At 47.1% G+C, this 26,665-nt stretch overlaps 1 protein-coding gene across 1 annotated transcript in view; it reads left to right on the top strand.

Annotated features, from left to right (window-relative positions):
- Htr3b (5-hydroxytryptamine receptor 3B) overlaps nt 1–6,725 on the top strand; it is a 29,155-nt gene extending 22,430 nt beyond the window's left edge. Inside the window, 3 exon segments of the mRNA NM_022189.1 lie at nt 5,350–5,560; nt 5,674–5,856; nt 6,490–6,725. Of these exon segments, the coding sequence (NP_071525.1) occupies nt 5,350–5,560; nt 5,674–5,856; nt 6,490–6,725 (630 nt within the window).
- Nucleotides 6,726–26,665: the final 19,940 nt, after the last annotated feature.

The raw sequence follows: 26,665 nt of genomic DNA, 5'->3' as shown, positions 1-26,665 counted from the left end.
ACGAGGTTACTGTTTATCTACCATCAAATACTTGGGATGCCGTTAGCTCCAAAGAGCACAATTGTAGCCACTAGTGCTGGGACACATACTGCTTATCACAGGGCACTGCTGCCACTTTAGAATCCAGCTACATTCCACAGGGGGCCCAGACAAAGCTCTTCTGTCTGCAAGGATGTTTGTGTACAGCCTGGGACCCAGTCCAACAGCCATGGGAGAGGAGATTACTTCCAATACATATTGGAGGTGCTGGTTTCCAGAACGCAGCAGGATGAACATTCGATTTCTGTATGACCTTGCAAGAGCGGGCAGGAGTAGGGGGGAAAATAGAGAAGTCATTTTGGATGGCAAGGGACTCACCAGGCAAAGGAAACTCACGAAGGATGGGGAAATGAAAAGGAGATTAGGGAGAGAGGGATACCTTGCTCATCTCTTTCTATCACAATCCTCATGCCTTTTCTAGATGAGGGCAATGTTGATGAGCTGTCCATTGAATACTTCAAATGCTTAGGATCTAAGACATTCTGGCATCCTTCAAAAGTCCTTGATCAATATTGTGGTTGAGGCTCATACATGACAGGTTGGCCTTCCAAGGAGGAGGGAGGAGGTAGGAGGTGGGAGAGGAATCTTAAGCTCTAGAATCCTCCTAGGAGTGTTCAAGGAATATAGTAATCACAAACTCTCACTTAATCCAGCCCAACCCACAGTCTACATCCAAAGTCCTCACTCGGGTGCAAGACTCTCACTTAAATGGCAGCAACTTTCCCATTCTTTCTGAACTGGGGGTATTAGGAAAGCCTTGGAAGGAGAGGAAAACAGGCTTCTGTATGAAGCGTCAGTCTGGGCGTCAAAATTCCAAGTATGTCATAAAGACGGTCATGCAAAATTGAGTACTGGTGGGGTCTACCATCAAGGAGGCCATTAGAGGCTAACCTTGGGGCCTATTCCATCTCCAAGGAGCTCTCCACACACACATTCTGAATTAGATTGATCTCTTTCATTAACATCAATAGGCTCCGAATACCTTTGTGTACATATTATTACCTGGCTTTAATGGATAATGAAATTGTGGCATAATATTGCTAACACCTGAAGGGTGTCTAATGGAGAACACGGACTGAAACTAAAGTGCCTTTTCTTCCTTTTCTGTGGAATTTAAAGGCACCAGCTCCTTTAGTCCATTAGGAATGATGAGCTCTGGGTAGGGCAGGCATACAGAAAATAGCGTCATACTGAGCAGGTGACACATTCCCCTCGCAGAAGCAGGAGTCATTGGTTCTTCTGTGATGTATGAGAGGAGGCCCATATGAAGCCTGACCCCAGTGGGATGCCCCATTTGGGCTAATGTCACATCCCATTCTGTTGGAATGAAGAGTAGCATCAGTAACAGAAACTGATGTAGTTCAGAGAATATCTGTCTTCTCAGGCTTAATGGTTGTTGGAATTTGATCTCTGTTGCTGGGGTAAATTACTGTCACCAAAAGCTACTTGGGGAGGAAAGGGTTTATTTGGCTCACGTTTCCAGGTTACACTATCATCAAAGGGAGTCAGGGTAGGAATGCGAGGCAGGAAGCTAAAGCAGAAACCCCAGAGGAACAGTGCCTGTACTCCAGATTGCTCATTCCTAGGTTCGTGCTTGGCTAGCCTTCTTATACAGCTCGGGACCACCTGCCTAGGGATGGTGCCACCCACAGTGGGCAGCACCCTTCTGCGTCAAGCAATGATCAAGACAATCTCCCAAAGACAGGCCCAGAGACCGATCTGATCTAGACAGTTCCTCAGTCAAGTTTTTTTCTCCCAGATAACTCTAGGCTGTATCAAATTGTCAGTTAAAGCTAACATGGGCAACGACAGGTATATGAGGTTCAGAGAGGAACAAGAAAGGCTCAGGCTCTTGGTGTCTAACATAGACATCAACTCTGCCCAAGGAGGTACAGTTGGTAGGGTATTTGTCTAGCAAGCAGGAAGCCCTAGGCTCAGTCTCCAGCACTGCCTAAAATAGCACCCAAGCTTAGGAAAACGTCTTGCGTGTCTTCATGCAAGTGAGAGAGGGAGTCTGGTTTTGGTTCATTCTGGAACGAGGCTCCTTTCTGCCCACAGACTCACTAAGTCTGGTTCCTGAACTCAGAAGACCAGGCAAGGGCAGGGACTGTCCCTGCACATGCACCAAGTGTCCGGTATTTACAGTAGCTTGTCAGCAGTCTCTCCATGCTCAGTGTTTGCTGAACAAGGGAAAAGCTGAAGGGCCGAGTAACAGTACAAATTCCAGGAAGCAATAATGAGGTTAGAGGTTCGGTTTGTTCTCATTGCACTTTTTAAAAGGCTGTACCAGGCTTACAGGGAACTTTAGCTTAATCCTTAGGAGGCACTGACTCTAAAGCAAAGAGCAAGGTAGGTCCTTTGTTCTAGAAGAAACCCCGGACTGTGGCACTGTTTGGTTTCTCTTAGGAATGGCTGCATCCTTGCTAAGGACACACGAGATTAGAATCTTCTAGAAGGCGTAGTCAGCTTTCCAGTTTTGTAAGATAGATGAAAATAGGAAAATGTCTTTGTTTTATGCCACGCAGGAGCTAATTACCTAATGGGATACTTGTCTCTTTCTGCTTTTGGCTTCTACTGAGACCCAGTAAAGATCCTTCCAAGTTCAGGACCATGTGTATATGTACAGTTCAAAAGCCCATGCACTTCATAAGTCTTCTCAGACCTCCCTCAATCCCAGACACTTGGGGACCTTTAGCCTGATAAATCTATATGTCCTTGGAAACCAGGGTCTTCGAGGAACCACACCACTCACTCACCTTTGGTTTTTAGCCTATATTTATGTTTTCTGTCTGCATCTGGGTGGAGGGGAAGCGTCTTTACCTGTGCTAATTACATCAGAACTTGATTTAAAAGGACAGCAGCTCAATTGTACCTGGGATGTTTGGCAAGGCAAAAGTATCCTGCTTCTTTAAAAGGAAGGGGGAGGGGCTGAGGAAATAGTTCAGTTGGTATATTGCTTGACTTGTAAACAAGAGTTCCTGGGTTCAATCTCCAGAACATGAAAAGCTGGTGTGGTCGGGTGTGCTTGTAATCCCAGCACTGGGGAGGTAGGAACAGGCAGATCCCTGGGGCTCCCTGACTAGTCAGTTTGGTCTACTTCGTAAGTTTAAAGTCAATGACAGAGAGGTCCCTGGGAATAACACCTGAACTTGCTCTCTGGCCTCCCTGTGCACACATTCATGTGTATACACAAACCCATCCCCATACACACAAACATACATACATACATACATACATACATACATACATACATACATACATACATGATTACAGATCTGGGTCCTTCCCACTTAACCGACATGCCTTGTGCTTGTCTTTAGGGTGATGCTCATATGCTTTTCTCCCACCTCATGCAATCTCTGCTATGAAATCTTCCAAGGTGATCTCACTTCTTCCTCCATCCGAGCAGGTATGATCCCTCCATCCCCCCACTCCAAAGAGGCCAGATCGCCAACCTTCCAGGCTGCATCACAACATAAAGCCCTCTGGGCCTCTGGCCACTCAATGCTCTTCCTCCCTCCCACCACCGTCTCTCATAGCTACCTCATTAGAGCCAACAGAGATGCAGGTTGATGATGGTTCATTGTGGGTTTTGTTCTTGTTGACTGCACTTTGATAGAAATGTGTTTTAACCAAATTATTGCAAAGCAATGTGTGCTGCACTGGTATAGATATTTGCAGCCAATTATGTTTAATGCAGAAGACAACAGCCAGGCTACAATCCACCAAACAGCTCTGGCCTGCCAAGCTCCACTGAACCGGGACATGTTCCTGGATTTGATGGCTAAGGGAGCCTCAGCTCTCATCAACAAGGTGTGTGGTAGACACTCCCCCCACCCCAGACAACGTGCCCACCCCCATCACCAGCCTCTATACCTCCTCTGTGTTTGTGGCCATTTCTTTGTACTTTTCTCCCAGAGCAGTTCTATCTCTCCTCTGATAGCTGATTTGTAGCTGACAAGCTCCAAGAATCAGAAGAAGTAGGGTTACATCACAGCTTAGTCGCTGACTTGACTTACTTACGGGTGCAGTGCTTTGAAAAATCTATGAGATGGAGGGTGTTATCTACCCTACATGTTGAAAATGAGAAGGAAACAAATAATATAATCGATGTGAAAGCATCCAGCATGTGAGCCAACGCATAGAAAGCAGTCAAGTGACCCATTGTCTGGCAAACTCAAGAAATGAGAGCTGTTAAGAATGCTGGTCTAGGGGCTGGGGATTTAGCTCAGTGGTAGAGCGCTTACCTAGGAAGCGCAAGGCCCTGGGTTCGGTCCCCAGCCCCGAAAAAAAGAACCAAAAAAAAAAAAAAGAATGCTGGTCTAAACTAGACTGGTGGGGGGAGGGCGGCAATGGGGGGAGGGTTGGGAGGGGAACACCCATAAGGAAGGGGAGGGGGGAGGGGGATGTTTGCCCGGATACCGGGAAAGGGAATAACACTCGAAATGTATATAAGAAATACTCAAGTTAATAAAAAAAAATAAATTGTAAAAAAAAAAAAAAGAATGCTGGTCTAAATTCAACAGCTAAGGGATGAGGATGCTGGATTGCTCTGTCAGGCTTTACTGAATGTCCACCTCAGGAGAGACCCTATTAACTGCCCTGAGAGGAATCATCGCCTCAGAGATGGGACCTTGATTCTCTTGCCTCTACCTCCCAAATGCTTGGATAACAGGTGTTACCAACACTTCCAGTTTATGCTGTACTGGGCTAGAACCCAGGGTGTTGTACATGTTAGATAGGCACTTTATCAACTGAGCTACACCTCCAATTATAACCCCAGCACTGGGGGACAGAGGTGTGTCAGAGAACTCACAAGCTAGCCATCCAAGTGCTGAGCTTCTGGTTTAGTGAGATGCCGTGTTTCACGCAATGACTCACAGAATGATAAAGGACGGCACCTGACATCTTTCTCTGGTTTCTGCATGTATCTGCATGGACAGCATCTGTGTACCCATGCACACACAACGGCATTGTTAGGTCGATTGAAAATTTACCTTTCCATCTTTTTGAACCACAAAATAGCTGTGTGTGTGTGTGTGTGTGTGTGTGTGTGTGTGTGGTGTTTGAGACAGGGTCTTATTGTGTAGTCCAGGCTAGCTTCCAACAAGTAGCAATCCTCCTGCTTCAGCTCCCTAAATTCTGAGATCACAGGCATTTACCAGCACACCAGGCCACCTCAAATACATTCCTACTATAACTTACATTGCCATTTGTCATTATGCACGAGCGGTGGGACTTAAGTGCCATGGACTCAACCAAGTGTTAAGTCTTCTGCTTAGACTGAAAAGCTCCCTTGTTCCCTGCCAGGTAGTGATTCGCAGATGTCCATTGGCCTATGTTGTGAGCCTCTTGATTCCTAGCATCTTCCTGATGCTCGTGGACCTGGGAAGCTTCTACTTGCCCCCCAACTGTCGTGCCAGAATTGTGTTCAAGACCAATGTGCTGGTGGGCTATACAGTCTTCAGGGTCAACATGTCTGATGAGGTGCCAAGAAGCGCAGGGTGCACATCTCTGATTGGTAAGCAGCCCCAATGTCACCTGACACCCTCCTAGACCACTCCTGGCCAAGATCTACTCATCCTATGGAAGACTTCTGCTAACCCCCTCCTCTCTGCTCTGGTTCTCCCACAGGGGTCTTCTTTACCGTCTGCATGGCCCTCTTGGTTCTCAGTTTATCCAAATCCATCTTGTTGATCAAATTCCTCTATGAGGAGCGGCACAGTGAGCAAGAACGGCCTCTTATGTGCCTTCGAGGGGACTCTGATGCCGATGAGTCTAGATTGTACCTCAGGGCTCCATGTGCTGAGGACACAGGTTCGTCAGAAGCCTTGAGGAACCCCCCCCCAACCGCTCCCTCTCCCCCCACACCAATCCTGCTTGCTTTGTTATACTAAGCACCTGTTTCTACTGGGGAAGCATCAAACCATGTCTGAACTGAGTGAATGATGGCAAACACTGGCTTTAAAGTGCCTGGTCTGTGTTTGAGGTTTCCTCTTTGAACTGAAGGCTACCTCCTGCTGGAGGTCATTTCAGCTTGTAGATCGGGTCTTCTGTCACCTCTAGTTTTCGTCATTTCCACAAGAGTGACTGAGCCATGAACTCAAAAGTTGTAGAATTCTGACATATAAGCATACACACACATATACATCACACACACACACACACACACACACACACATACACACGTGGGGAGGAATAGTTGGGTTCTGGTTGCTTTACACAAAGAACTTTAACTATCACCCTCACTCAGAAATCTAGATAGATGCAGCCTCCACACGCCCCTCAACACGGTCCAGCTCTGCCACGTTCCCTGGGAGTTCCCTCAGCGTAGCTGTGCCTCCTCTAACCAGCCATGGTGAGAGTCCTCAACTCCAGCAAAGACTTTTCCTTAAAGAATAAGAACAAGTAGTTCCTGGTTCATTCAGAGTGTTTCCCTCTATCACACAGAGTCCCCGGTTCATCAGGAGCACCAGGTCCCATCAGATACTCTGAAGGATTTCTGGTTCCAGCTCCAATCCATCAACAACTCTCTCCGAACTCGGGATCAGGTTTACCAGAAGGAGGTGGAGTGGCTCGCCATCCTGTGCCACTTTGATCAGCTGCTCTTCCGAATCTACCTCGCCGTGCTGGGGCTCTATACTGTCACCTTATGCTCTCTCTGGGCACTGTGGAGCAGGATGTGACAGTGGAGACTGCTGGTCTCGCTTGATATGAGGTCATAACACGTAGGGAAAGCTGAACAGTGTTTGGAGAGGGTCTGAAGAAGGAGGGATGGGTAGGTTTAAAAGACGCCTCTGGGATGCTATTGTCTCTTTTCAGTGACTCCAGAGACAAGCATCTCATTGGCTATTGACTGAAGCAGTAAACATATATGTTCCTAATAAAGATGTATAAACAGAATAGGGTATGTAGCAACAAGCAAGCTTTCACTCTCCGAACCATCAGCCACTGCTTACACTTGGGTTTAAGCAAGGTCTCTTACAGTCCAGGCTAACCTTGAACCCCTGACACTCAAAGCCTCTACCTTCCAAGTGCTAAGACTGAATGTATTGTACCACCATGCCCAGCTTCATTTGGTACAGTCTGCTTCAACAGTCCATATGTCAGTAAGCTGCTCAAACCAGCTTAAATCCTCCAGGATCACCAATACATGGCTGTCTTCCTCAATTCTGTCTTTGACCTCACGTTGCCTTATATCCTTTTCCCTTGGTAGCCTCTTTAATCCCTGTGTGTATATGAGGAGGAAGAGGGACAGACAGATGACAGACAGACAGACAAATTATCTAATAGGCCACATGCTTCCAGCCCCCCATGCTGAGCCTGCTTCTATCACTGTTCATTTGGGAGACCTCAGACTTCAGTTTGCCTTATTTAAAGCAAGGGCTGCTAATATTTAGTCTCTCCACATCATAGAATTATGAGGGCAAAATCAAGCTCAATGGCATCTTGAAAAGTACATAATAGATGGTGAAAATAAATGTGAGACTTGCCTGCTGTCAACAGAGAAGGGCTGTGGTCTGAGTCTTTGGTGTGTGTGGGTTTCCAGTTTCTTGTTTGCTCTTTCTGCTCCCCCCTGCACCTAGCCTAGATCCCTAGAGCTCTGCACGCAGGGATTCTGCAGGGATGACCACAGAACACTTCATACTAGCTTACTGCTTGACGGACAAGTGTCTGATGTGCGTTTCCAAGTCAGAGGGACAAAATCTACCCAAGGTCAGACATCCAGTTCCCTGGGCCTCCACATCGCTCTCCATCACAGACCGTGGTCCTCAGGAGACCAGTGGGCAGAACGACACAGCGAGGCTTAGAGATATTATACATCCTGGTGCTTCGAGCTCAGGCCATGAAAGTCCAAAGCTGTTTTCTAGAAACCTATTCCAGGACTAAAATTGCCTTTAAAAAAAAATCTGCCCTCCCATCCCCACTCTGAAGAAAAAGAATTTAAATTCCAACAGCCTTTACCTGCACCCCGTCTTTCATTACCTCCCAGTTAGTGCTCAACGCCAATTGTCCATGAAATTCCACTGCTGCCGTTAATGAAATGGGGAACACAAAAAGTTTGTGAACAGGAAGTGTCCATGCAAACTCCACCTGTTTCCTTCTTCACTTCCTATCTTTTTTTTTTTTAATCACTGGCCTCCTCTGCCTCTGTGGTGTTGTTAGCTTCTTAAGTTAATCCTGCCCTTCTCTACTTCCTCCCGCTGCCATCAGAGGGGGAGTTCAGAAAGGCATGGCTGTGGCATTTCCTCCTTCCTAAACGCATGCTGGAGGAGTCAGAGGCAGGAGGTCTGGTCCATCATTGTTTACCCGGGGGAGCTTGAACTTCATTTCTCAGACCACAATTTGACTTTCTTGAAATGGATGCTATAAATATTTACTATCTCCATGTCACAGACTTCTGAGAGCAAAATGAAACAACTTAATGACATTTCAAAAAGTCAATAACAGATGACAATACAAACAGGGGACTCGCCTGCCATCAATAGAGAGGTTCCGGCCTAGAGCTTTTGGTGTGAGGTCTGATTTCCAGCATCTCTAGTTGCATTCAAGTAAGGACTCAGCTTCTCCCGAGGAGTGAGGGGCCTTATAATAGGATCTAAGGTTCAAGGGCTGATGCCATCAACTGACCCCTTTGTAGTGGAGGGGCCCGAGAGAGACTTCCATTCCACATCCTGGCTAGCTCACTTTTACCGCACTTAGCATCACCTAGGCTCTTTCTAACATCCTCTAAGAAGCAATCCTTCCCTGGTGGAAGGTAACCTCTAAGTAGAGTCCCTCTGTCTAGAGTCCTGCAGCCCTGATATCGGCTGGCAGCCTCAGGGCCAGATCTGCTGCCCAAAGCAGTGGCACTAAGAAGCCCATGGCTCTACGCTGCTCCTGGGAAAGTGTGCTCTGCCCTGAAAGAAACATGGTTGCCCGCAGCCTGGTATATGGAACGGTTTTAGCTCAGCTCTTCCACACGCTTATACTTCTCATGAGTTTTGTTTCAGAGACGAAGGAAACCAAGGAACAGAGCAAAAATGGGATTCTCCCAGCTGCGACTGCTCCTGCCATCTGCTGTCCCCCGTTATCTAAGAAATCACAGCTCCAGGGAAATGGGTTGAATACAAAGGAAAGCACAGGTCCTGGACTAGCCAAGACCCCTCTGCTTCACCTTACTCTCTCTGCCGTTGTGACCTCCCTGAGCATGGTAGTCTATCTTTTTATTCGTTTTGTTGTCTTGATTTTTTTTTAAAGATGGGGATCTCATGCACCTCGAACTTGCTATGTATTTGAGGATGACCTTGGTTTTCTGCTCCTACTGTCTCTACTTCCTCAACAATGGGGTTATAAGCTTGCTTCACCATCCCTGGCTTTATATGGCTTGTAGAATAAACTGAGGGCCTGTGCATTCTAGGGAAGCATCCTGCCAACTGAGCGTCACCCCCAGTCTTTTTGTGTGGCAAATACTGAGGTGACAGAGGGTGTTCCTTGCCTCCAAGGCTGCCTTTTACAGACCATTCTAGGGTGGGAGCAGAAAAAGAAGCTGAGCTTTTTAGCATTTAAATCTCCATCCACAGCAAGTCTCTGTGGCCTCACTGCCTGGGTTAGAGGGTGAGAATCAGGAAACATACAGTAGCCATGAAAGGAGTATGGAGCCAAGACAGAGTTCTTGCATGGCAGGAAGCCACCCAGGACACATTCTAGGGCTTGTGTGTGTTTACTCTGGGAAGGACTGGCCTCATCCTATCTCTTGCAGTCCCACTATGTGTCCAGGTCCCCCCACTCTGTTCTCCTTGTCAGCTTGCCTAAACCCGCATCTATTCTTATGCCTGTCTATGTCCCATTCAGTTCCCTGACTTTGGCTCCTTGGATGTTGCCACTGCTCAGTTCTGAGTTATTTACCTGCAGAGACGGTGAAAACTTCATAATTAGCTGAGCCCCAGCATGGAGGCTTTTATGAGCAGCTACGTGCCCCACTGCTCTCTGCTGTCCGTAATTGAAATGACCCACACCAGTGATTAGATTAGGGGGCTGAAGGAGCCCAGCATGACATCCCCATCCTCTCCCCTGTCCTGTTGGGGAAGTGATGTAGTTAAATTTGTGCTTCATTTGGCAGAGGCCATAAAGCGGGAATCACAGCTCGGCTTTCTGCAGGCGCTGGAAGACACTGCTGGGCTGTAGGCAGTAGGCTCCAGTATGGGCTCAGGTGGAGGGAACCACTTTCTCACCTTTACCTTGGTTTCTTATCTTTCCTTTCTTAGCATTCAGCTCCAAAGACCTGGGACCCACCTGAGCCAAATGGGGTTACTGGCCATCTTCAGTATCAGTGGGACCCAGGCTATGTGCGGACAGCCAGCCTTTGGTCCACTCTGTTCTTGGTCCTCCTGGTTACCCACTCATCCGCTTTGCAGAACTCCAGACTGAGAGACAGAAAAAGCAAGCGCTGCTGGCACTTGCTTTCCCTGTTTCATTGGACAGTCTTGGCTTCTCAGCTCCAGGTCCAGTAGAAGCCTTGTTGTTATTGTTCTCCTCCTCCTCTCCTCCTCCTCTTCCTCCTCCTCTCCTCTTCCTCCTCCTCTTCTTCTCAGGTATGTCTTGCGGCAGTTCCATCCCCTCACCTTTTGAGCCTTTTGACAGGCAAGGTGGAATCTGGTGTGGCGCACTAGCAGAAGTTTATCTACACTCCCTATTGGTCTGTCCTCCTCACACCATCCAAACTCCTCACTTAATTCTATTAACCTCCCCATGGCTATCTTCCTGGATGCTGCACACCAACTATACAAGGTTCTCTCTGTCTGGATCAATTCCTTCAGGCTCCTTTAAAGTGGACCCATCATGGCGCACACATGCAGAAGAACAAGTTCATACCAAACTTTCAGTCTGGGGAGGTTACATGCCTGGAGGGGCTGAGCAGTATGTCAGGTAGACTCAAATGCCAGAGTCAGAATGTCTCCTTTCTAGAACAGCCGTTTTACTTAATGGTATATCAAAACCAACACAAAACAAATACACAAACCAAGCAAACGTAGATTCTGTGAACTAACAAGGGACGTCTTGCACTCTAGACTTGTTTTATTTTGTGTGTGTGTGTGTGTGTGTGTGTGTGTGTGTGTGTGTGTGTCTCACAGGGATTAAACTCAGGTTGTCCGACCTCACAAAAGGCTCCATTAGCCACCATGCTACTTAGCCAGCCCCTTACCTCTGCTTTAAAATATGGCATATTAAGTTGGACATGGTAATGCACATGTGTAACCCCGGCACTCAGGAGGAGGGGGCAGAGGCAGGTTTGTAAGGTCCACCTGGGCTGCATGGTGAAGTCTTAAAAATAAGTATCACGGGGTTGGGGATTTAGCTCAGTGGTAGAGTGCTTGCCTAGGAAGCGCAAGGCCCTGGGTTCGGTCCCCAGCTCCGAAAAAAAGAACCAAAAAAAATAATAAGTATCACTTAAAAATAAATAGAGAAATAGTTCAAGGGTTAATAAGACTTAGAGCTCTTGCAGAGGACAACCATGTAAAGTAAACATGGGTCTGCTAACCACTCATAAAACTCCAGTGCCAGGGCATATGAAAAACATCTGAACTACAGTGTGATTAGCAGACCAAGGACTTACTATCAGGAAAGATCTTTTATTGTGCACCATTCTCATGAGTGGGAGCCATACTATGTCATTGTAGAGTGGGTAGTGTGTATGCCAGAAAATGCTGAATTTCATCAAAGGTGCTGAAGACGAAGGGAAGGTACGAGAGCCTTAACTGTGATTTCTGTAAGAAGAAATAGAGGAGTCAGGGGACATAGATTTAGCATGGGCTTTGAATGATAGTCATGGCTATGTCAAGAAGGCTATCCCTAGTAGTCAGACACTAGACTTTGGGACGAGTAGAGTAGGTGCCCATCATTTGGAACACAGGAACTCATAAGAAGGTTGCAGAGACAGGGTGCAGGCTTTGGCTCAGTGGCTCACATTTGGACAAAATGCTTGCAGCCTAGCCATTCACCATGCCTAGGGAGTGCCTCACTCTGGGGGAACAGTCTCTCCAGTATCAGAAGGACCCTAGATGTCAAAGCACCAGCGTACATAACGTAAAAGTGGTGGGCCTTCAGCCTGCTCTGAGGGTTCCAGAAGTACAAACCCTCTTTCCTCTGCTTTTCTGGGCACTTCAGTGTAGCATGCTACAAAACTTAATGGTTGGCTTCAACGGAGGAGACAGTTGTACACTGAGTCATGCGTGAGATGAAGGGTTGCTTGAGGGGAGCAGTACCCTACAAATCAAACTCATTCATGTACCCACTCACCCTTTGGCTCAGTAGCATCTGCTCTGTGTGTTAGGGACCTGGCTCTGTGCCAGCAGAGCTCCCCAGAGAGATGCTCAGAGTGCACAGGGCTTCAAGGGGCTCTCTATCTGACAGAGTGATGGTATAGACGAGAAGAGGTTTTGGGGGCTCAGAATCACATTTGAGCTTCACTGCTGTACTTCTTTTTTCTTTTTTTTCAGAGCTGGGGACTGAACCCAGGGCCTTGCGCTTGCTAGGCAAGCGCTCTACCACTGAGCTAAATCCCCAACCCCCACTGCTGTACTTCTTAAAGCTGTCAGACTTCATCTGATGAAAACCTGCTGGTTCGGCTCAGGCTGCCTGGATATATAAAGAAATATATCTAGGTGCCCACAAAGGCTATCAGGGATGTCAGATGCCCTGGAACTGGGGTTACTGACAGTTGGAGGTGCTGGGAATGAAACCCCGGTCCTCTGGAAGAAGAACCTGAAGACATTCCAGCAGCCTCTGCCTCTTCAGGATTCCACCAAGTCCCAGTGGCACAAGGCTAGGGCCCAAGTCATGAACACACAGAGCTCTAGGGAGTAAATATTCCAGATTCAGGTTACCAGGTTCAAATCTGAGCACTGGGTCCAGAATCCATACCTTTGGACTGTCCACTGTACTCAGATACTCCATGGCTCTGGCTCTGGCACTTGGACCCTTGATCTTTACTTCTTTTGACGTGTGTGCGTGTGTGTGTGTGTGTGTGTATGTGTGTGTGTCTGTGTGTCTGTGTGTGTGTACATGCATGCACATGTGGCTCTGTGTGTGTGTGTGGTATGTGTGTGCATGTGTCTGTGTGTATGTATATGCGTGTGCACACTTGTGTGTGTACACACTTGTGTGTATGCATGCACATGTGTCTCTGGGGGGTATGTGTGTTCACATGTGTACATTTGTATGTAGAGGTCAGAGGTCAACATTATGCATTTTTTTTTATCACCCTTCACCTAGTTTTAGGAGGTAAAATCTCTCATGGAACCTGAATTTTGTTGCTTCAGCTCTCCTGGCCAGCAGCAAGTGCCAGGAATCCTCATGCTTCTTCCCACATAGAACGCCCGTGTACTATCACTTCCAGTTTCTTACACAGGTGTGTGTGTGTGTGTGTGTGTGTGTGTGTGCGCGCGCATGCATGTGTGTATGTACATCTGGGTGTATGCATGCACTAGTGTGTGTGCATGTATGTGCGTGTGCACACGCATGTGCCTGTGCGTGATCCAAACTCAGGTCGTCCTGCTTGCATGCAGGCTTTTAGTTCACTGAGGCATCTCTCAAGTGACATTTCATAAAGTACAGCTTTCTGTGTGACTGGAGGGAGAGGTTAGTGTCACAATATGTGTTTTGATTTCCAACCAGACACTCATGGCTCTAGGCAAGCTAATAAAGTCATTTTGGATCCTCAGGGTTCGTTGTTTGCGTCCAGTATCATCTGTTAATTTAGAAAGCTCTTTGCTGAGGTGCTGAGGCTTACTGAACGTCAAGCCTGTGCCCGGCACAGTTGACACTCTTTCTCAGCACCTCAGCATCAGACTGTTTTTGAGAGCCCAGGGTGAAGGTGGGGGATGGGGAGAGACAGACAGAGAGAGGCAGACACAGACAGACAGACAGACAGACAGACAGACAGACAGACAGACAGACAGAGACCTAGACTAGCTTTGGCACTTCTTGGGAATCTGTTGGTGTGCCATCTGAGTTCAAGCAGATCCCTATGGGGTGTGTTTGCACACTCATCCACACGCTACTCTGGGGGAAGCAGGGGTTCTAAGGAACGACAGGATTGCAGGTGACTGTGGGGTTCTGGGAGGCCTGAATAATTGGAAGCCAGGCATTCAGAGATAGAACAGTGTCACTTGGAGTCCACTATGCTACCAGGGCAGCTGGGCTCCGGGGCACCTGCCAATCACCGAACTGCACTCGGTAATCTCTCCTCTGCACAATCAGATCGGTCAAGCACCAAGTGCAGCTGGGCCTCTGAATTATAGGCTGTGGGCAGATGGCTGTCCAAGGAAACAGCCAACGAGTGTGCATCAGGTCCCTTCCTCTGGCTTCTGCTCCTGACAGCAAACACCCACTTTCTCCAAGGAATAAGGCTGTGACACACCACATCAAATGCTTACTGCATCAGAGCCCATTCCCCGCCTTGCTTAGGGAAGAACCCTGGACCTCCCTGCCCTCCAATGTATGATTCTTGCCTCTGACTGGTATGATCCTCTTGTTCACCACACCCCTCCCGTCTCAGAGCTAGGAGCCACAGAATGTTGGGTGGAGGTAAGTCTGAGACTGCAGGGAACATAAGGTACCATCCACTCTCACCTCTGGCGTCCAACACACTGTCAGTCCAGTAAAGGTCATCCTGGGAGTGGGAAGGGCCTGGGAATCCCAAGTGTCAACCAGGCCACGATGCTGCCATCACTCCTGTCTCTTGCCAGGGCAAATACCAGGAGGAAGAATCATAACTTTGAGTCCCTGATGCCAAGTAGCCCATTTTCCCAGTTACTGCTTCTTCGTTCTGGTCCCTGAGAGAATGAAAACTCTCCCCATTTCCCATCTTCCCCTGCAGGCAATATTTCAAATACCCATTAGGTTTTATGGGGGCATCTCTTCCAGGGCTCCAGGAGATGGCTTCACCCTAGATCTAAGGCCACCCTGTAGCCTGAGTGTCTTCTGGATACTCCTCATACTCTGGATTTTCTGCTACCCTGAATTAATTCTCCTTGACAGCCTGGGTTTCTCCAGGGCACTGGGCAAAGACAAGGCTGACCATTGTGGGTTTATAGACTTGGAGTCTCTTGCTGTTTTGGATAGTAGTGGGCATGCATGTATGCATGTGTGTGTGTGTGTGTGTGTGTGTGTGTGTGTGTGTGTGTGTGTGTAACACAAAATTGAAGGGCCATCAGAGTTCTCATTCTGGAGATGTGGCTGGGAGGAGATATTATCCTAAGATTATGATAAAGATGACAGCCATGATGTTGGGTACAGAGACTGCTATCTGCAGGCACTGAGATCCGTTTGAGATAGGGAAGAAGGCTAAACAGACTAGTAGTCACTGAGCCTCTGTACTATGGTCAGGTTCTAACCTTAGTTCTGAGGGGGTAAGGTCTGTTGATGATTGAGGCTGTGGTAGAGATCATGCCTAGTAGCCACAGAGCCCTGGGTTTAATCCCCAGCACCGTACAGATTGAGTGTGTATTATTCGGGAAGTAATAGCAGGAGTATTTGAGGTTTGGAATCATCTTCGGCCAGCACAGCAAGTTTCAGACCAGCTTGGGCCACAGGAGACTCTGTTCTTAAAAAACAAAGAGGCGAGGATGAAGAACAGTGGGGAATTGTGGGTTGGGTACAGAAGCACATGTCTGTAGTCTCAAATTTTGGGAGGCTATAGAAGAAAGATGGCCAGTTTAAGGCCAGTCTGGGGTACATGGTGAGATCCTGTCTCAATAAATACAAACACAAGCAAACTCACATCACAACAAAAGCAAGTCAGAAAATCAAAGCAAACAACAAAAGCCACACAATTTAAACACACGCACACACACACACACACACACACACACAGAGAGAGAGAGAGAGAGAGGCAGCATTTGTGCTGGTGGTTATGGGGTGGGGCTGTCTATAGAATGGAATGAATGTTTCCTGTTGTTACTTCAATAAATTGCCACAGATTTAGTGGCTTAAAAATAGCACACGTTCGGGGTTGGGGATTTAGCTCAGTGGTAGAGCGCTTACCTAGGAAGCGCAAGGCCCTGGGTTCGGTCCCCAGCTCCGAAAAAAAAAGAACCAAAAAAAAAAAAAAAGCACACATTTATTCTCTTATAATCTGGGGGTCATTCTTCAAAGCTAAGATGTTGGCAGAACTGATCCCTTCTGGAAAGAAGGCAGAACAGGTTCTTTCTGTTTTCCAGCTTCTAGAGGTCATCTGCCCCCCCCCCCCGTGGCTCCTCCCTGCTTCGCCAAGGCTCCACACTCCAGCTTCTGTTTTCATCTTCTCCTTCCTTCTCAAATCTGCTTCCTATGAAGAGATTCATGGTTACATTAAGGTGGACCCAGTGTATTAGCTATCTTCTTGTCACTGTAATCAAATACCCGACAGGAAGCCATTCGACCTGTAAACCGGACATCTGTGTCACCCCCTCTGAGGTTCATGGAACATCCTGGAAGGAAGACAGTGTGGGAAGAATGCCACAGCAGCTGTAGTTACTTACATGAGACCTGTACAAGATGAGGCCTGCCAATATTCCATCGGGGCATGGAGGCAGGGTTACTGAGGTTCAGCCTCTAACAGAGGGGCTAATCACAGTTAATGGTTACTAGGGGCAGAGGATTCACTTTATTTGGTGGTGTGGCCACTGATAAGTTGTGCATGCTCCTAGGGTCTTGTGGCAACGCCAGGAGAGCCATGCTCTGTTAATACTCCCCCACCAAACCATACTCATGCAAGCAATCCTAATTAAAAAAATAATAAAATCCCTCAACTAAAACCCAAACAAAAACAACAAAGGGACAGGAGAGTAGAAGGTGACTCCTTGGGAAGAAGAGATTTAACACTTAGGGAGATGAGAGGATAATGGGGTGTGTGTGTGTGTGTGTGTGTGTGTGTGTGTGTGTGTGTGTGAAAATGTTTGAAATATATTACATATATCCATTAACTTGTAGGATAAAAAAACTAAATACAAGAAGCAATTTAAGTAAGGAGAAGTTTATTTTGGCTAACAATTTGAGATGAGTAGTCTATTCTGATGGGAAGGATGGCTGAGTGGGAGTGGCTTGAAACCTTGTTTCCAGCACTGTGAGACTATGAATCTCACACTGTGACTCTTCACGGACCAGATAGGAGAGGGGGCAGGAAGAAGAGCTCATCTGTAAGCCTGGAGCTTCCTCCCATCCCCGGTATCCTACTTCTCCAGCTAGGTCTGTCAGGTCATCTTGAAAGAGCACTGCCACCTGGCGTGTACACACACGTGCTTGTGCAGGTATTTTACATTCAAACTAGGACACCCTGATAATCCAGTTTAAAATCTCATCTTAAAAACCTTCACTTAATCACAAGTATGAATCCTGTTTACCACCAAAGGCAGCAGTCTTAGGTTCTAGAGATTAGGACCTGGGAAACACCGCTCATGATACCATATTGAGCCTGTAGATGAACTGGCTAACAAAGGAGCCAGCCACAGAGCCAGTCACAGAGCCAGTCACAGAGCCAGTCATAATCTAGAACTCTCGCTGGGGCCTCCAGAATAGGGCTTCTTCAAATTCATATCCAGAGTTAGGACTTGTGGAGACTCTAGGAGAGCCGATGCCCAGTAATTAGTACTGCAAAGCAGTAAACATGTGGTAGAATAAACCAATGAACTAACAGGTCACCAACGTCTACAGGGTCCTGCGAGTGGTCCTTTAACCCTGTACCCCATGATATTTATTAATTGTTGTAGCAATTTTCAATTCCAACTTGGGGTTTCTACTCCACCTTGATCATTCAGTTCCCGAATAAGGATAGAGGGACACATAGCTTTTATTATTTACAATAAGCCATGAACAGCATGAGAGTTGAGCAGATTATCTACCTTATATGCCGTTAGAATCTACTTTCCTATCAATAACCCCAAGGTATTACTTACTGTGTTTCACCTGGGCTGCCCTTAACTCCAAATGGCTGACTCTCAGGTCCACATTGTCATGACTCACCTAACCCATGGCAGCTCCACCCCCATTCACCTTCTTCTAACCTACCCCTTGGTCCTCTGACCTCCAGCTTGGGAATCCTAAACCCCACCTATGTCTCTTCTTCCTGCTATTAGTTGTCAGCATCTTTATTTACCAACCAGAAAGAACTTGGGGACAATGTCACTTAGAGTCCCTTGGGTCTCTGTGTGGACTCACTCTCTCGTCTCTGGGGCAACCAGGCCTTGAGGAACCAGTATTAGCACTAAAATACAAGTAGCATCAGGCCAACCCACTACAATTAATCATCTACTGTATGCTATTCTCCATTCTAAACAGTTTGGGTACATCAATAGACAGAGATCATTCTACTCAGGGAACTAACATTCCGTTGGTGTCAGGAGACAATAATTAAGTCTTGTGCTATGCTGTGAAGTAACAAGGCCCGGGCAAAAGGGAAAGTAGGCAGGGGAAAGAGATCAAACGTGTTTAGTATGGGATAGGATAGGTGGGGGTATTAAAAGGACTATCCACAGAAACTGGGCACAGTGGCAAATGCCTTCAATTCCAGCAGTCAGGAAGAGGCAATAGACCTGTGAATTCAAGGCCAGCCTAGTCTGCAGAGTGACTTCTAGGCCAGTCAGCCACATAGTGAGTCAGGAAGAGAAGGAGAAGACAGAGACAGAGACACACAGAGAGACAAAAACAGGGAGATGGAGACAGAGGGAAACGGAGAGAGATGAGAGTGATTTCTGAAGAAACAAAAGGAGCTGTTCGGAGAGGTCTCAGCCTGTCTTGAAGATGAAACTCAGAGACCTTTTACTGGGACATCATAATGCTTGAATGGTGAGGTGGGATGGAGTTTGGACTAGACATTTGTCTAAAAAACCAAGGTGTACCTCTCCAGTTGCCTTCTAAACATTTGTGTTTACTCCCAGGGGTTATTGATGTCATCTTTATCTTGGAGGAAAACTTTTCTGCCCCAGCTGGTAGTAGTTATGGTGTGGACCCACAACCAGCCAAGCTGCTAAGATATAAAGGACTCTTACTCTGACATGGGGCCCTGTGCTCAGTCATAAATGAGAGAAAATAATCGAACATCTATACACCTTCTCCAAAACTCAGAGAATATTGAGAAAGAAGAAGGAAGAATATGAGAGACAGGCAGGTAGAGTATTGTGTAGCTATTTCTTTCAAATTAAAACATTCTCTTTTGATAAGGGAGGAAGGTTCGTCTTCCATGTAGGCTTTTGGTAATGTAGCTGCTTGTGAGCCACACATGGGCCTGTCACCAACCCCAATAAACTCACTGGTTCACCAAGTTAAACTTGGGTGAGATAATTTGTTTGGTCTGTTGTTGGGGGGGGGTAAATAGATACTTGTTTATATCTCCCCTAGAAAATCCATCCAACAGGAGTATCTTCCCAATTCCTTCTCAGGCCCAGAGGAGGCAGGCAACAATCCCAGCTTCAACGCTCCTTCACTATCAGCATCCTTCCCGTCTCAGCTAACCGGCCACCCTAAGAGGGCAGGCGGAAGGAGCCCTAGAGTCCAGGTAGATTTGCATGGCCCTCCTACTTTTCTTTCTTTCTGATGTCATTAATTCAGCTGTTCATTTCTGTAGCCTCTGAAAGCATGTGAATAACCAGGTTCTGCCCCCCAGACTACTCTAAACCCTCTGTGTCTCAAGGGATTTCCAGTTTCTCAATAGGCAGGTGGCCAAGCTCTGCCCTATAGAGTAAAAAACAAAACAAAACAAAACAAAACAAAACAAAGCAAAAAACAAAAATCAGGCCACAGATTTCCACCAATCCCTGAGCTTGCTCCAAGATCAGGCCACAGAATCCCACCAATCTCTGAGCTTGCCCCAACATCAGGCCACAGATTTTCACCAATCTCCGAGCTTGCTCTAAGATCAGGCCACAGAATCCCACCAATCCCCGAGCTTGCCCTAAGATCAGGCCACAGATTTTCACCAATCCCTGAGCTTGCCCTAAGATCAAGGCCACAGATTTTCACCAATCCGTGAGCTTGCTCTAAGATCAGGCCACAGAATCCCACCAATCCCTGAGCTTGCCCTAAGATCAGGCCACAGAATCCCACCAATTCCAGGCCACCCTGAAAAGTTCTCCCTTCCTCCAAGAAAACCTATAGAAAGCTTGCCTCCTGCTCAGTTCTCTGCTGTTTCTCCTCTGGGCAGAGGCAGCCACTCTCTTGTGGTTTTTTCTTTTTTCCAATAAATCTCTCGTGTGAAGTTTGTTGTGTGGTGTGAGTTTGTGGTATTTCTTTACTTCCAGCTGCCAGGATAACTTTCCCTTCAGAGCTACAATATTTCCATAGGGGGAACCTGTCCCCATTTACAATTTAAGCCTATGGATATTGCTGGAACAGCTTCTGTGTGGCAAGCCTTCTAGGTTCTGAGAATCCGACATTCTTGCAGGGCTTACACTCCAGAGATGAAAGACTGTAAACAAGATGAAAACAGTAAAGTACATAGTATCCCACACAGAAGGAATTTAGAGAGATTCGGGGCATAATCTAGGTAAGACGGTCCAAGAAGGTGACCTTTGAGGAGAATCATGGTCAATCAAGACAATGAGCAAATTTTTGCTTCCCGTTCTCTCATTTTTATTCCCAGACTCCACCTTGGGCCACTGTGTAGGCTGTATAGCTTCTTGGTGTTATGAAATATAATGTGGCGTAGGGGTATCTTGGTGGCTGAGCCAAGGGTACCCCTGAGAAATTAAGCTATGCAACAGGTATGGTGCAAAAAGGAACTGGAGAAGGGATAGAAGCAGACAGGTGGACATGTAGACAGGCAGACAGATGGGGAGCAGAGCCCTGAGGATGGGGAGTGGGGACAGAGTGGGAGAGAGAAGGGGCACAGGAAGAGAACAGAGACAGGGAGTGCAGAGAACAGAGAGACAGCAGGGCTGGTCCTTTCAGCTACAGCACATATCTGACACAGCTGGCAGCAACAGGTCAGGGCCTCAGTCGCTGCTAGGTCCCGAGAGCAGGCCAGTGGAATTGCTTGTATCCTAACACTTGGTATAATCCTTTTTGGCTGTTTTTAATTCTGCTAAAGTGTTTCTTTCTTTTCACTTCGCTTGAAAGGAGTTGGTTCCCTTTTTCTACCCTGTGGGTCCCAGGGATTGGTCTTACGTCCTCAGCCTTGGGAGCAAGCACCTTTATTCAATGAGCAATCTGATCCTTTAATCCTAACAACAGCCTATAAATGTAAACATGGCTACATCCAACTCAGACCTGGGAACAGCAAGGTTAGACACTTTGGTATTACTAGAGATTGGATGTCTGTGCCCCTCAAACATCGATATTGATGGAACTTAGCCTCCAGTGTGATAGCTGTAGGAGGTAATACTTTTTGGAGGTGACGAGAGTGAGAGGCAGAGCCCTCTCAGATAGGAGTAGTGTCCTTAAGCAAATGGTTCTAGAGACCAGTTAACATGAATTGTGGTTTTCATACTTTCTGTGAGGTGGAGAAAGAGGATGGAGGGGTGACATACATCATTTGAGCCCGGTCACACTGTGTCACCTTATAGTACCAGATTAATAAGTGCGGAAAATGTTGCTGTCATTGAATTTGATAGACAAGCAAATTTAGCAGACGGGGCAGCTAGCACATCATTGCATGGCAGGTATGCCTCAGAGGCCTAGACAGTTTGGCTGGTTTGCCCAAGGCCACGCTGGCTTTCTGGGATGGAGTAAGACTGGGCTGGATCCTACCCTGGCCAATGCTTACCACCTCGTTTAAGCTTTTGTCTGTTTGCTTGTTTTTTGTTTTTGCCTCTGTATTTCTACATTTAACATACATTTACGGTTTAGTAGCATAAAAGGTAGAGAGTGGGAGTAAGTCTTCCTTCTACCCCACCTTCTAACAGCACCCGTCCAGAGGCAACAGCTGTTACAGCCTGTTGTGGTTTTTCCTTCTTCCTGTCTTATCCCAGTGGGAAAGGCAGAAGACAGAGTCAGATCTTCAGACTGTTACCCTGCCCTGATTTAGGATTATGAGCCACGCACGAACACCTTGAGTGATCTCCTCGGTTTCTTGGAACCGTAGTCCTTCACCTATAAAAGGAAAACCGTATCTCTAGCCCAGAGTGCCAGGAGTTCAGACAGAATGTTAAGGCAAGTGCATTGCAAGCCCCTGCAAGCCCCTTAGTGATGTATTGATGTTGGCAGTATCTCTCTTCCTGGCTTCTCTCTGGAGTAGCCCAGGACCATTCATGGTGTTTATGTTTCCACCAAGAGACCATGCAAAAGATGGGTTTGGATAGGGGACTTATTTCTACAGGAAAAAGGGAATGATTCAATTTGTACCAAGTGCAATTAAAGTTAGAGACTGGAAGAGACTTTGTTTTAAAATCCCAAAGAGGATCTTTGAGGTCTGTCTTTGAAATTTCCTCAGAAAATACTAATTATGACACATTAATGTCTGCTTTTCCCAGAAGCAAAGAGATAGATAAGATAGGCCCTCCAGAAATTAGAATTCGAGTAAGAGAATAATTTGAGGCAAACCAATATTTGTTCAGTTCTAAGGTCGCCAGATGGATGAATGGTGACCCCCCACCCTCCCCCAAACAAGTAAGATAGCCTGCATGGATCCTTCCTCCCTGGGATTCATTAATTCTCTTGAGAGAAGCTTAAGCCAAGTGACCTTCTGCCCCCAGCCTGAGCTCTGGGGTCCCATATGGGCTCGTGGCCTGCTAAAGCCTGCCCTTCTAGGAGCTTGCTAACGTAGGTATGCAATTAAACTGACCCTCTGCCTTAGAGAGCACATCAGTGGTGCTATATGGGGCGAGGGAGAGAACTGCTACCTTTAAGTTGATGAGATGAATCAAAAAGGCTGGAATTCAGGGAATCTGGGGAGTGGATGGAAGTTTTTCCTTCCAAAAAGGAGGCATACCTGAGGGGCAGAGTTTTCCTCTTCTTTGAACCAAGAATTGGAACGAGGGGGAAAAAACTGGCAAATGAAAGTAAAATATGAATGCAAACATATTCCTTCTAATTTTGAAACTTAGATTTAAAATAAAAAGAGAAAGTAGAGGAAAACCATTTTCTGATCCATCCTACGAGGTCAATACTGCTCTAACTGCAAAATCTGAAATGAGGCCTCCATCTTTCCTCACTGAGGCAGGGAAGAAAGACATGAAGGCCAGACAGTGTCGGCCCGTGAGTCCTCAAGTCCTCTGGGGCTTGGCGAAGGCTTATCAAAGTCCCCAAGTTTAATGCCATGAAGATCTCGATCTGGGACACAGCTTACCCTTCTCTGCAGCTTCTCTCAGGCCACTGCTGCCACCGCCACACTGTCCTAATGCAGGACAAATTCTCTTCCATTTCTTCTATGGATGGTGAAGGTTGGCCACACATTCACATATAGGATGGGGAGAGTGTGAATCTCACACTGTAGCCCAAACTGACCTTAAACTTGCTCAGTCGCCTAGACTGACCCCAAACCCACAGCAATCCTCCTGCCTCAGCTCTCCAAGTACTGGGATTGGAGATTTGAGACACCCCTCTCAGCTCACTGTGAGTATGGTCTAAGGACATGGGCGCATACAAGGAAGAGACAGGGAGCAAGCAGAAAGGTAGGTAATGGCTGAAGTCTAAACTCCTGGGGCCGAGAGTCTCTGGTTCATTAGATCTACCCAGTGCTTCTCAGGGCTCTGAAATAGCCCAGAGTCACACGAGTGCTGGACAACTCCACAGACCCCTTGCCGGCTCTCTTCTCGGTTTTGTCTGTGAAAAATGGCAGCACCAATACCTCAGCCATCACTTAGGGACAGCTCCAAAGTCATCATGACCTCCCCAGGTTGCCATGGCATCCAGGGGAGAGTTAGAGAAGGTGGCGGCACCTGGCGACAGGTGAGAACAAGCATTCCTGTCTTCCAGTGATGTCCCACCCCACCACTCCCAATGCCATCATAAATATGGGACCTAAGCTCCAGCATCACAGCTACAGGGGCCACATGTCCCACGAGGCCTCATGCTTGCCAGAATGGCAGAGTGTTTTTTTTTTTTTTTTTTTTTTGGTTCTTTTTTTCGGAGCTGGGGACCGAACCCAGGGCCTTGTGCTTCCTAGGTAAGCGCTCTACCACTGAGCTAAATCCCCAGCCCCAGAGAGTATTTTTTTTAAACTCACTTTTAGCTAGGGAGAAAAAACAAACCCAAGCTTTGTGCCTGGTCACTTATTTTCTATCCTTGTTCTGTACGTTTGTTTACAGTTTAGTTGGGTTTTGTTTTGTTTTGAGACAGGGTCTCACACAGGCCAGTCTTGCTTGAAACTCAGTGTAGAACCAAGGATGGCCATGAGCCTCCTACCCTACCTCTCAGGTGCTGACGCCATACCCAGTTTATGTGATCCTGGGAACAGAACCCAGGGTTTTGTGCATACAAGGGGAACAGTCTACCAACTGAGCTACAACCCTCCCATCCCCCACCTCTCATCACATATACTTATTCCAGTCTTCAATGAATATAGCTTTAAAAGGAAGCACGATGGGACACATTTGTAATCCTACCATTTGGGAAGAAAGGGCAGGAAGATCAGGAGGAGTTCAAGATCATGCCCAGATGTATGGATGCATAGTAGGTTCAAGGCCAATCTGGACTACGTGAGACCTTGTCTTAACCCCCTTCCCAAGTAGAAATATATTTGGTAGTCCATTAGAGCCAACCCAATGACCCTGTCTTTCAACTAGCTCAATAAAGGCATGACCCCCGCCCCCATTTCCAAGATGAGGAAGAGAAGGGTATAGGGGCCAAAGTCCAGTCAGCCTGGGTATATGTCTTAGTTAGGGTTAGTATTGTTGTGAAGAGACACCATGACCAAGTCAGCTCTTATGAGGACAACATTTAATTGCGATTGGTTTCCACGTTCAGAGGTTCAGTCCATTATCACCAAGGCAGAAACATGGAAACATCCAGGCAGATGTGGGGCTGGAGGAGCTGAGAGTTCTACATCTTCATCTGAAGGTTGCTAGGAGAAGACTGGCTCCCATATGGTTAGGAGGAAAGTCTTATTGCACACTTCCTCCAACAAGGTCACACCTACTCCAGCAAGGCTACACCTCTGAATAGTGCCAGTCCCTGGACCAAGCATATTCAAACCACCGCAGTATAAATCAGGAGAAAAATGCATTCAGATTATCCTTAGATTATAATTGGACTATTAAAGTCATGTGTTTGTGTGTTTGCCCATACCCTCTGCCACACCCTCCCCTCCCCAGCCATTTAACTTTGGACACTTTGCCTTGCCATTCTCATTTGTGCCTAGGGAATAACTATTAACATCTTCTTCATAGAAAGCAATGAGTAACCAAGACCAAGAGTCTTGCACATCATAGATGCTCAACAAATGGTATTGTCTTAGTTGGGGTTTCTATTCTTGTAATGCAACCCCATGACCAAAAAATAAGTTGTGGGGGAAAGGGTTTGTTTGGCTTACACTTCCACATCACTGTTGATCACTGAAGGAAGAGAAGACAGGAACTCAAGCAGGGCAGAAAACTAGAGGCAGGAACTGATGCACAGGCCATTGAGGGGTGCTGCTGACTGGCTTACTTTACATGAATTACTCAGCCTGCTTTCCTATAGAGCCCAGAACCAGTAGCCCAGGGATGGCCCTGCCCACCGTGGGCCGGGCACTCCCTTGTTCATTAGTTCAGAAAAAGCCTTACGGCTGGATCTCAGGGAAGCATTTCCTTACTGAGGCTCCCTCTTCTCTGTTGACTCCAGCTTGTGTAGAGGTGACACACAAAAAATAGGTACAGTGTGGGCTTGTGCAGACATTTCAAGGATCCAGAGCCTTGTTGGCACAAAAGTGAAAGTCACACGCTATGCAACAAGGGGGGAAAATAACCAGGAAAGGAAACCATCTCTTCCTGTTGAGAAGGCCATACTTCCTTTTCTCTCTTTGCTATGTCGGCCATTGTTGTCTCTTTGAGTAGAGATCGAGTACATTGCCAGATGTTCCCCATCCTTCCATAACTATATCTACCCGAACTAACAATCCTAGAATCTTTCAGCCTTTATGCTCCATATGTTTGGTCCATGGAGCTGGGAGCACCTGTCTGTTCTCCTAGCCTGATACTCAGTGGGACGAAAGTGGGTCCTGCGAGAATCATTATTAGCGAAGACTAAGCCTGGAGGACAAGGAGACCGAGGGCCCTGCCCACAAGGTGATCGAGTTCGGCACCACAAGGACAAGCCAGACAGATGTCTCTCTTAGTCTTTCCCTGGCAGGCGGGGCCCACGGTGGGACCAGATGTTGCCACTGGTCACAGTTTTTGTAAGTTTATAGGTTTTAAAAGGTCAGGATCTTTGGCGGTAAAAGTTTTACAGACCAGTAAAAATTTACTGTGGAAGACGGAAAACCAGCTACAGTGGAAACTCCTGGAGCCAGGAGCCTGATGGACCTCAGCTCTATCCCAAACCAGCTGTGGGGATTAAGGCACGAACAGGTGCCTCACCTAAGTTCTGTGCCCGGAGATGTCACCATCTCCGGATGGGTGACAACACTCTCCGGGTACGTATGTCTGTGAGTCGGACCCTCCTCCTCCAGTGCCGGGAATATTGGACACAAAGAGCCATGCCTGTGGGTCCTGCACTCTGAGCTTTTCATTAGGTAGACTGGCTATATCCGAGTGTC

The sequence above is a fragment of the Rattus norvegicus genome, chromosome 8, assembly GCF_036323735.1.
Source record: "Rattus norvegicus strain BN/NHsdMcwi chromosome 8, GRCr8, whole genome shotgun sequence".
Taxonomy (NCBI): domain Eukaryota; kingdom Metazoa; phylum Chordata; class Mammalia; order Rodentia; family Muridae; genus Rattus; species Rattus norvegicus.
Note: the sequence above shows the minus strand (reverse complement) of the source record. Positions and strands in the feature narration are given on the sequence as shown.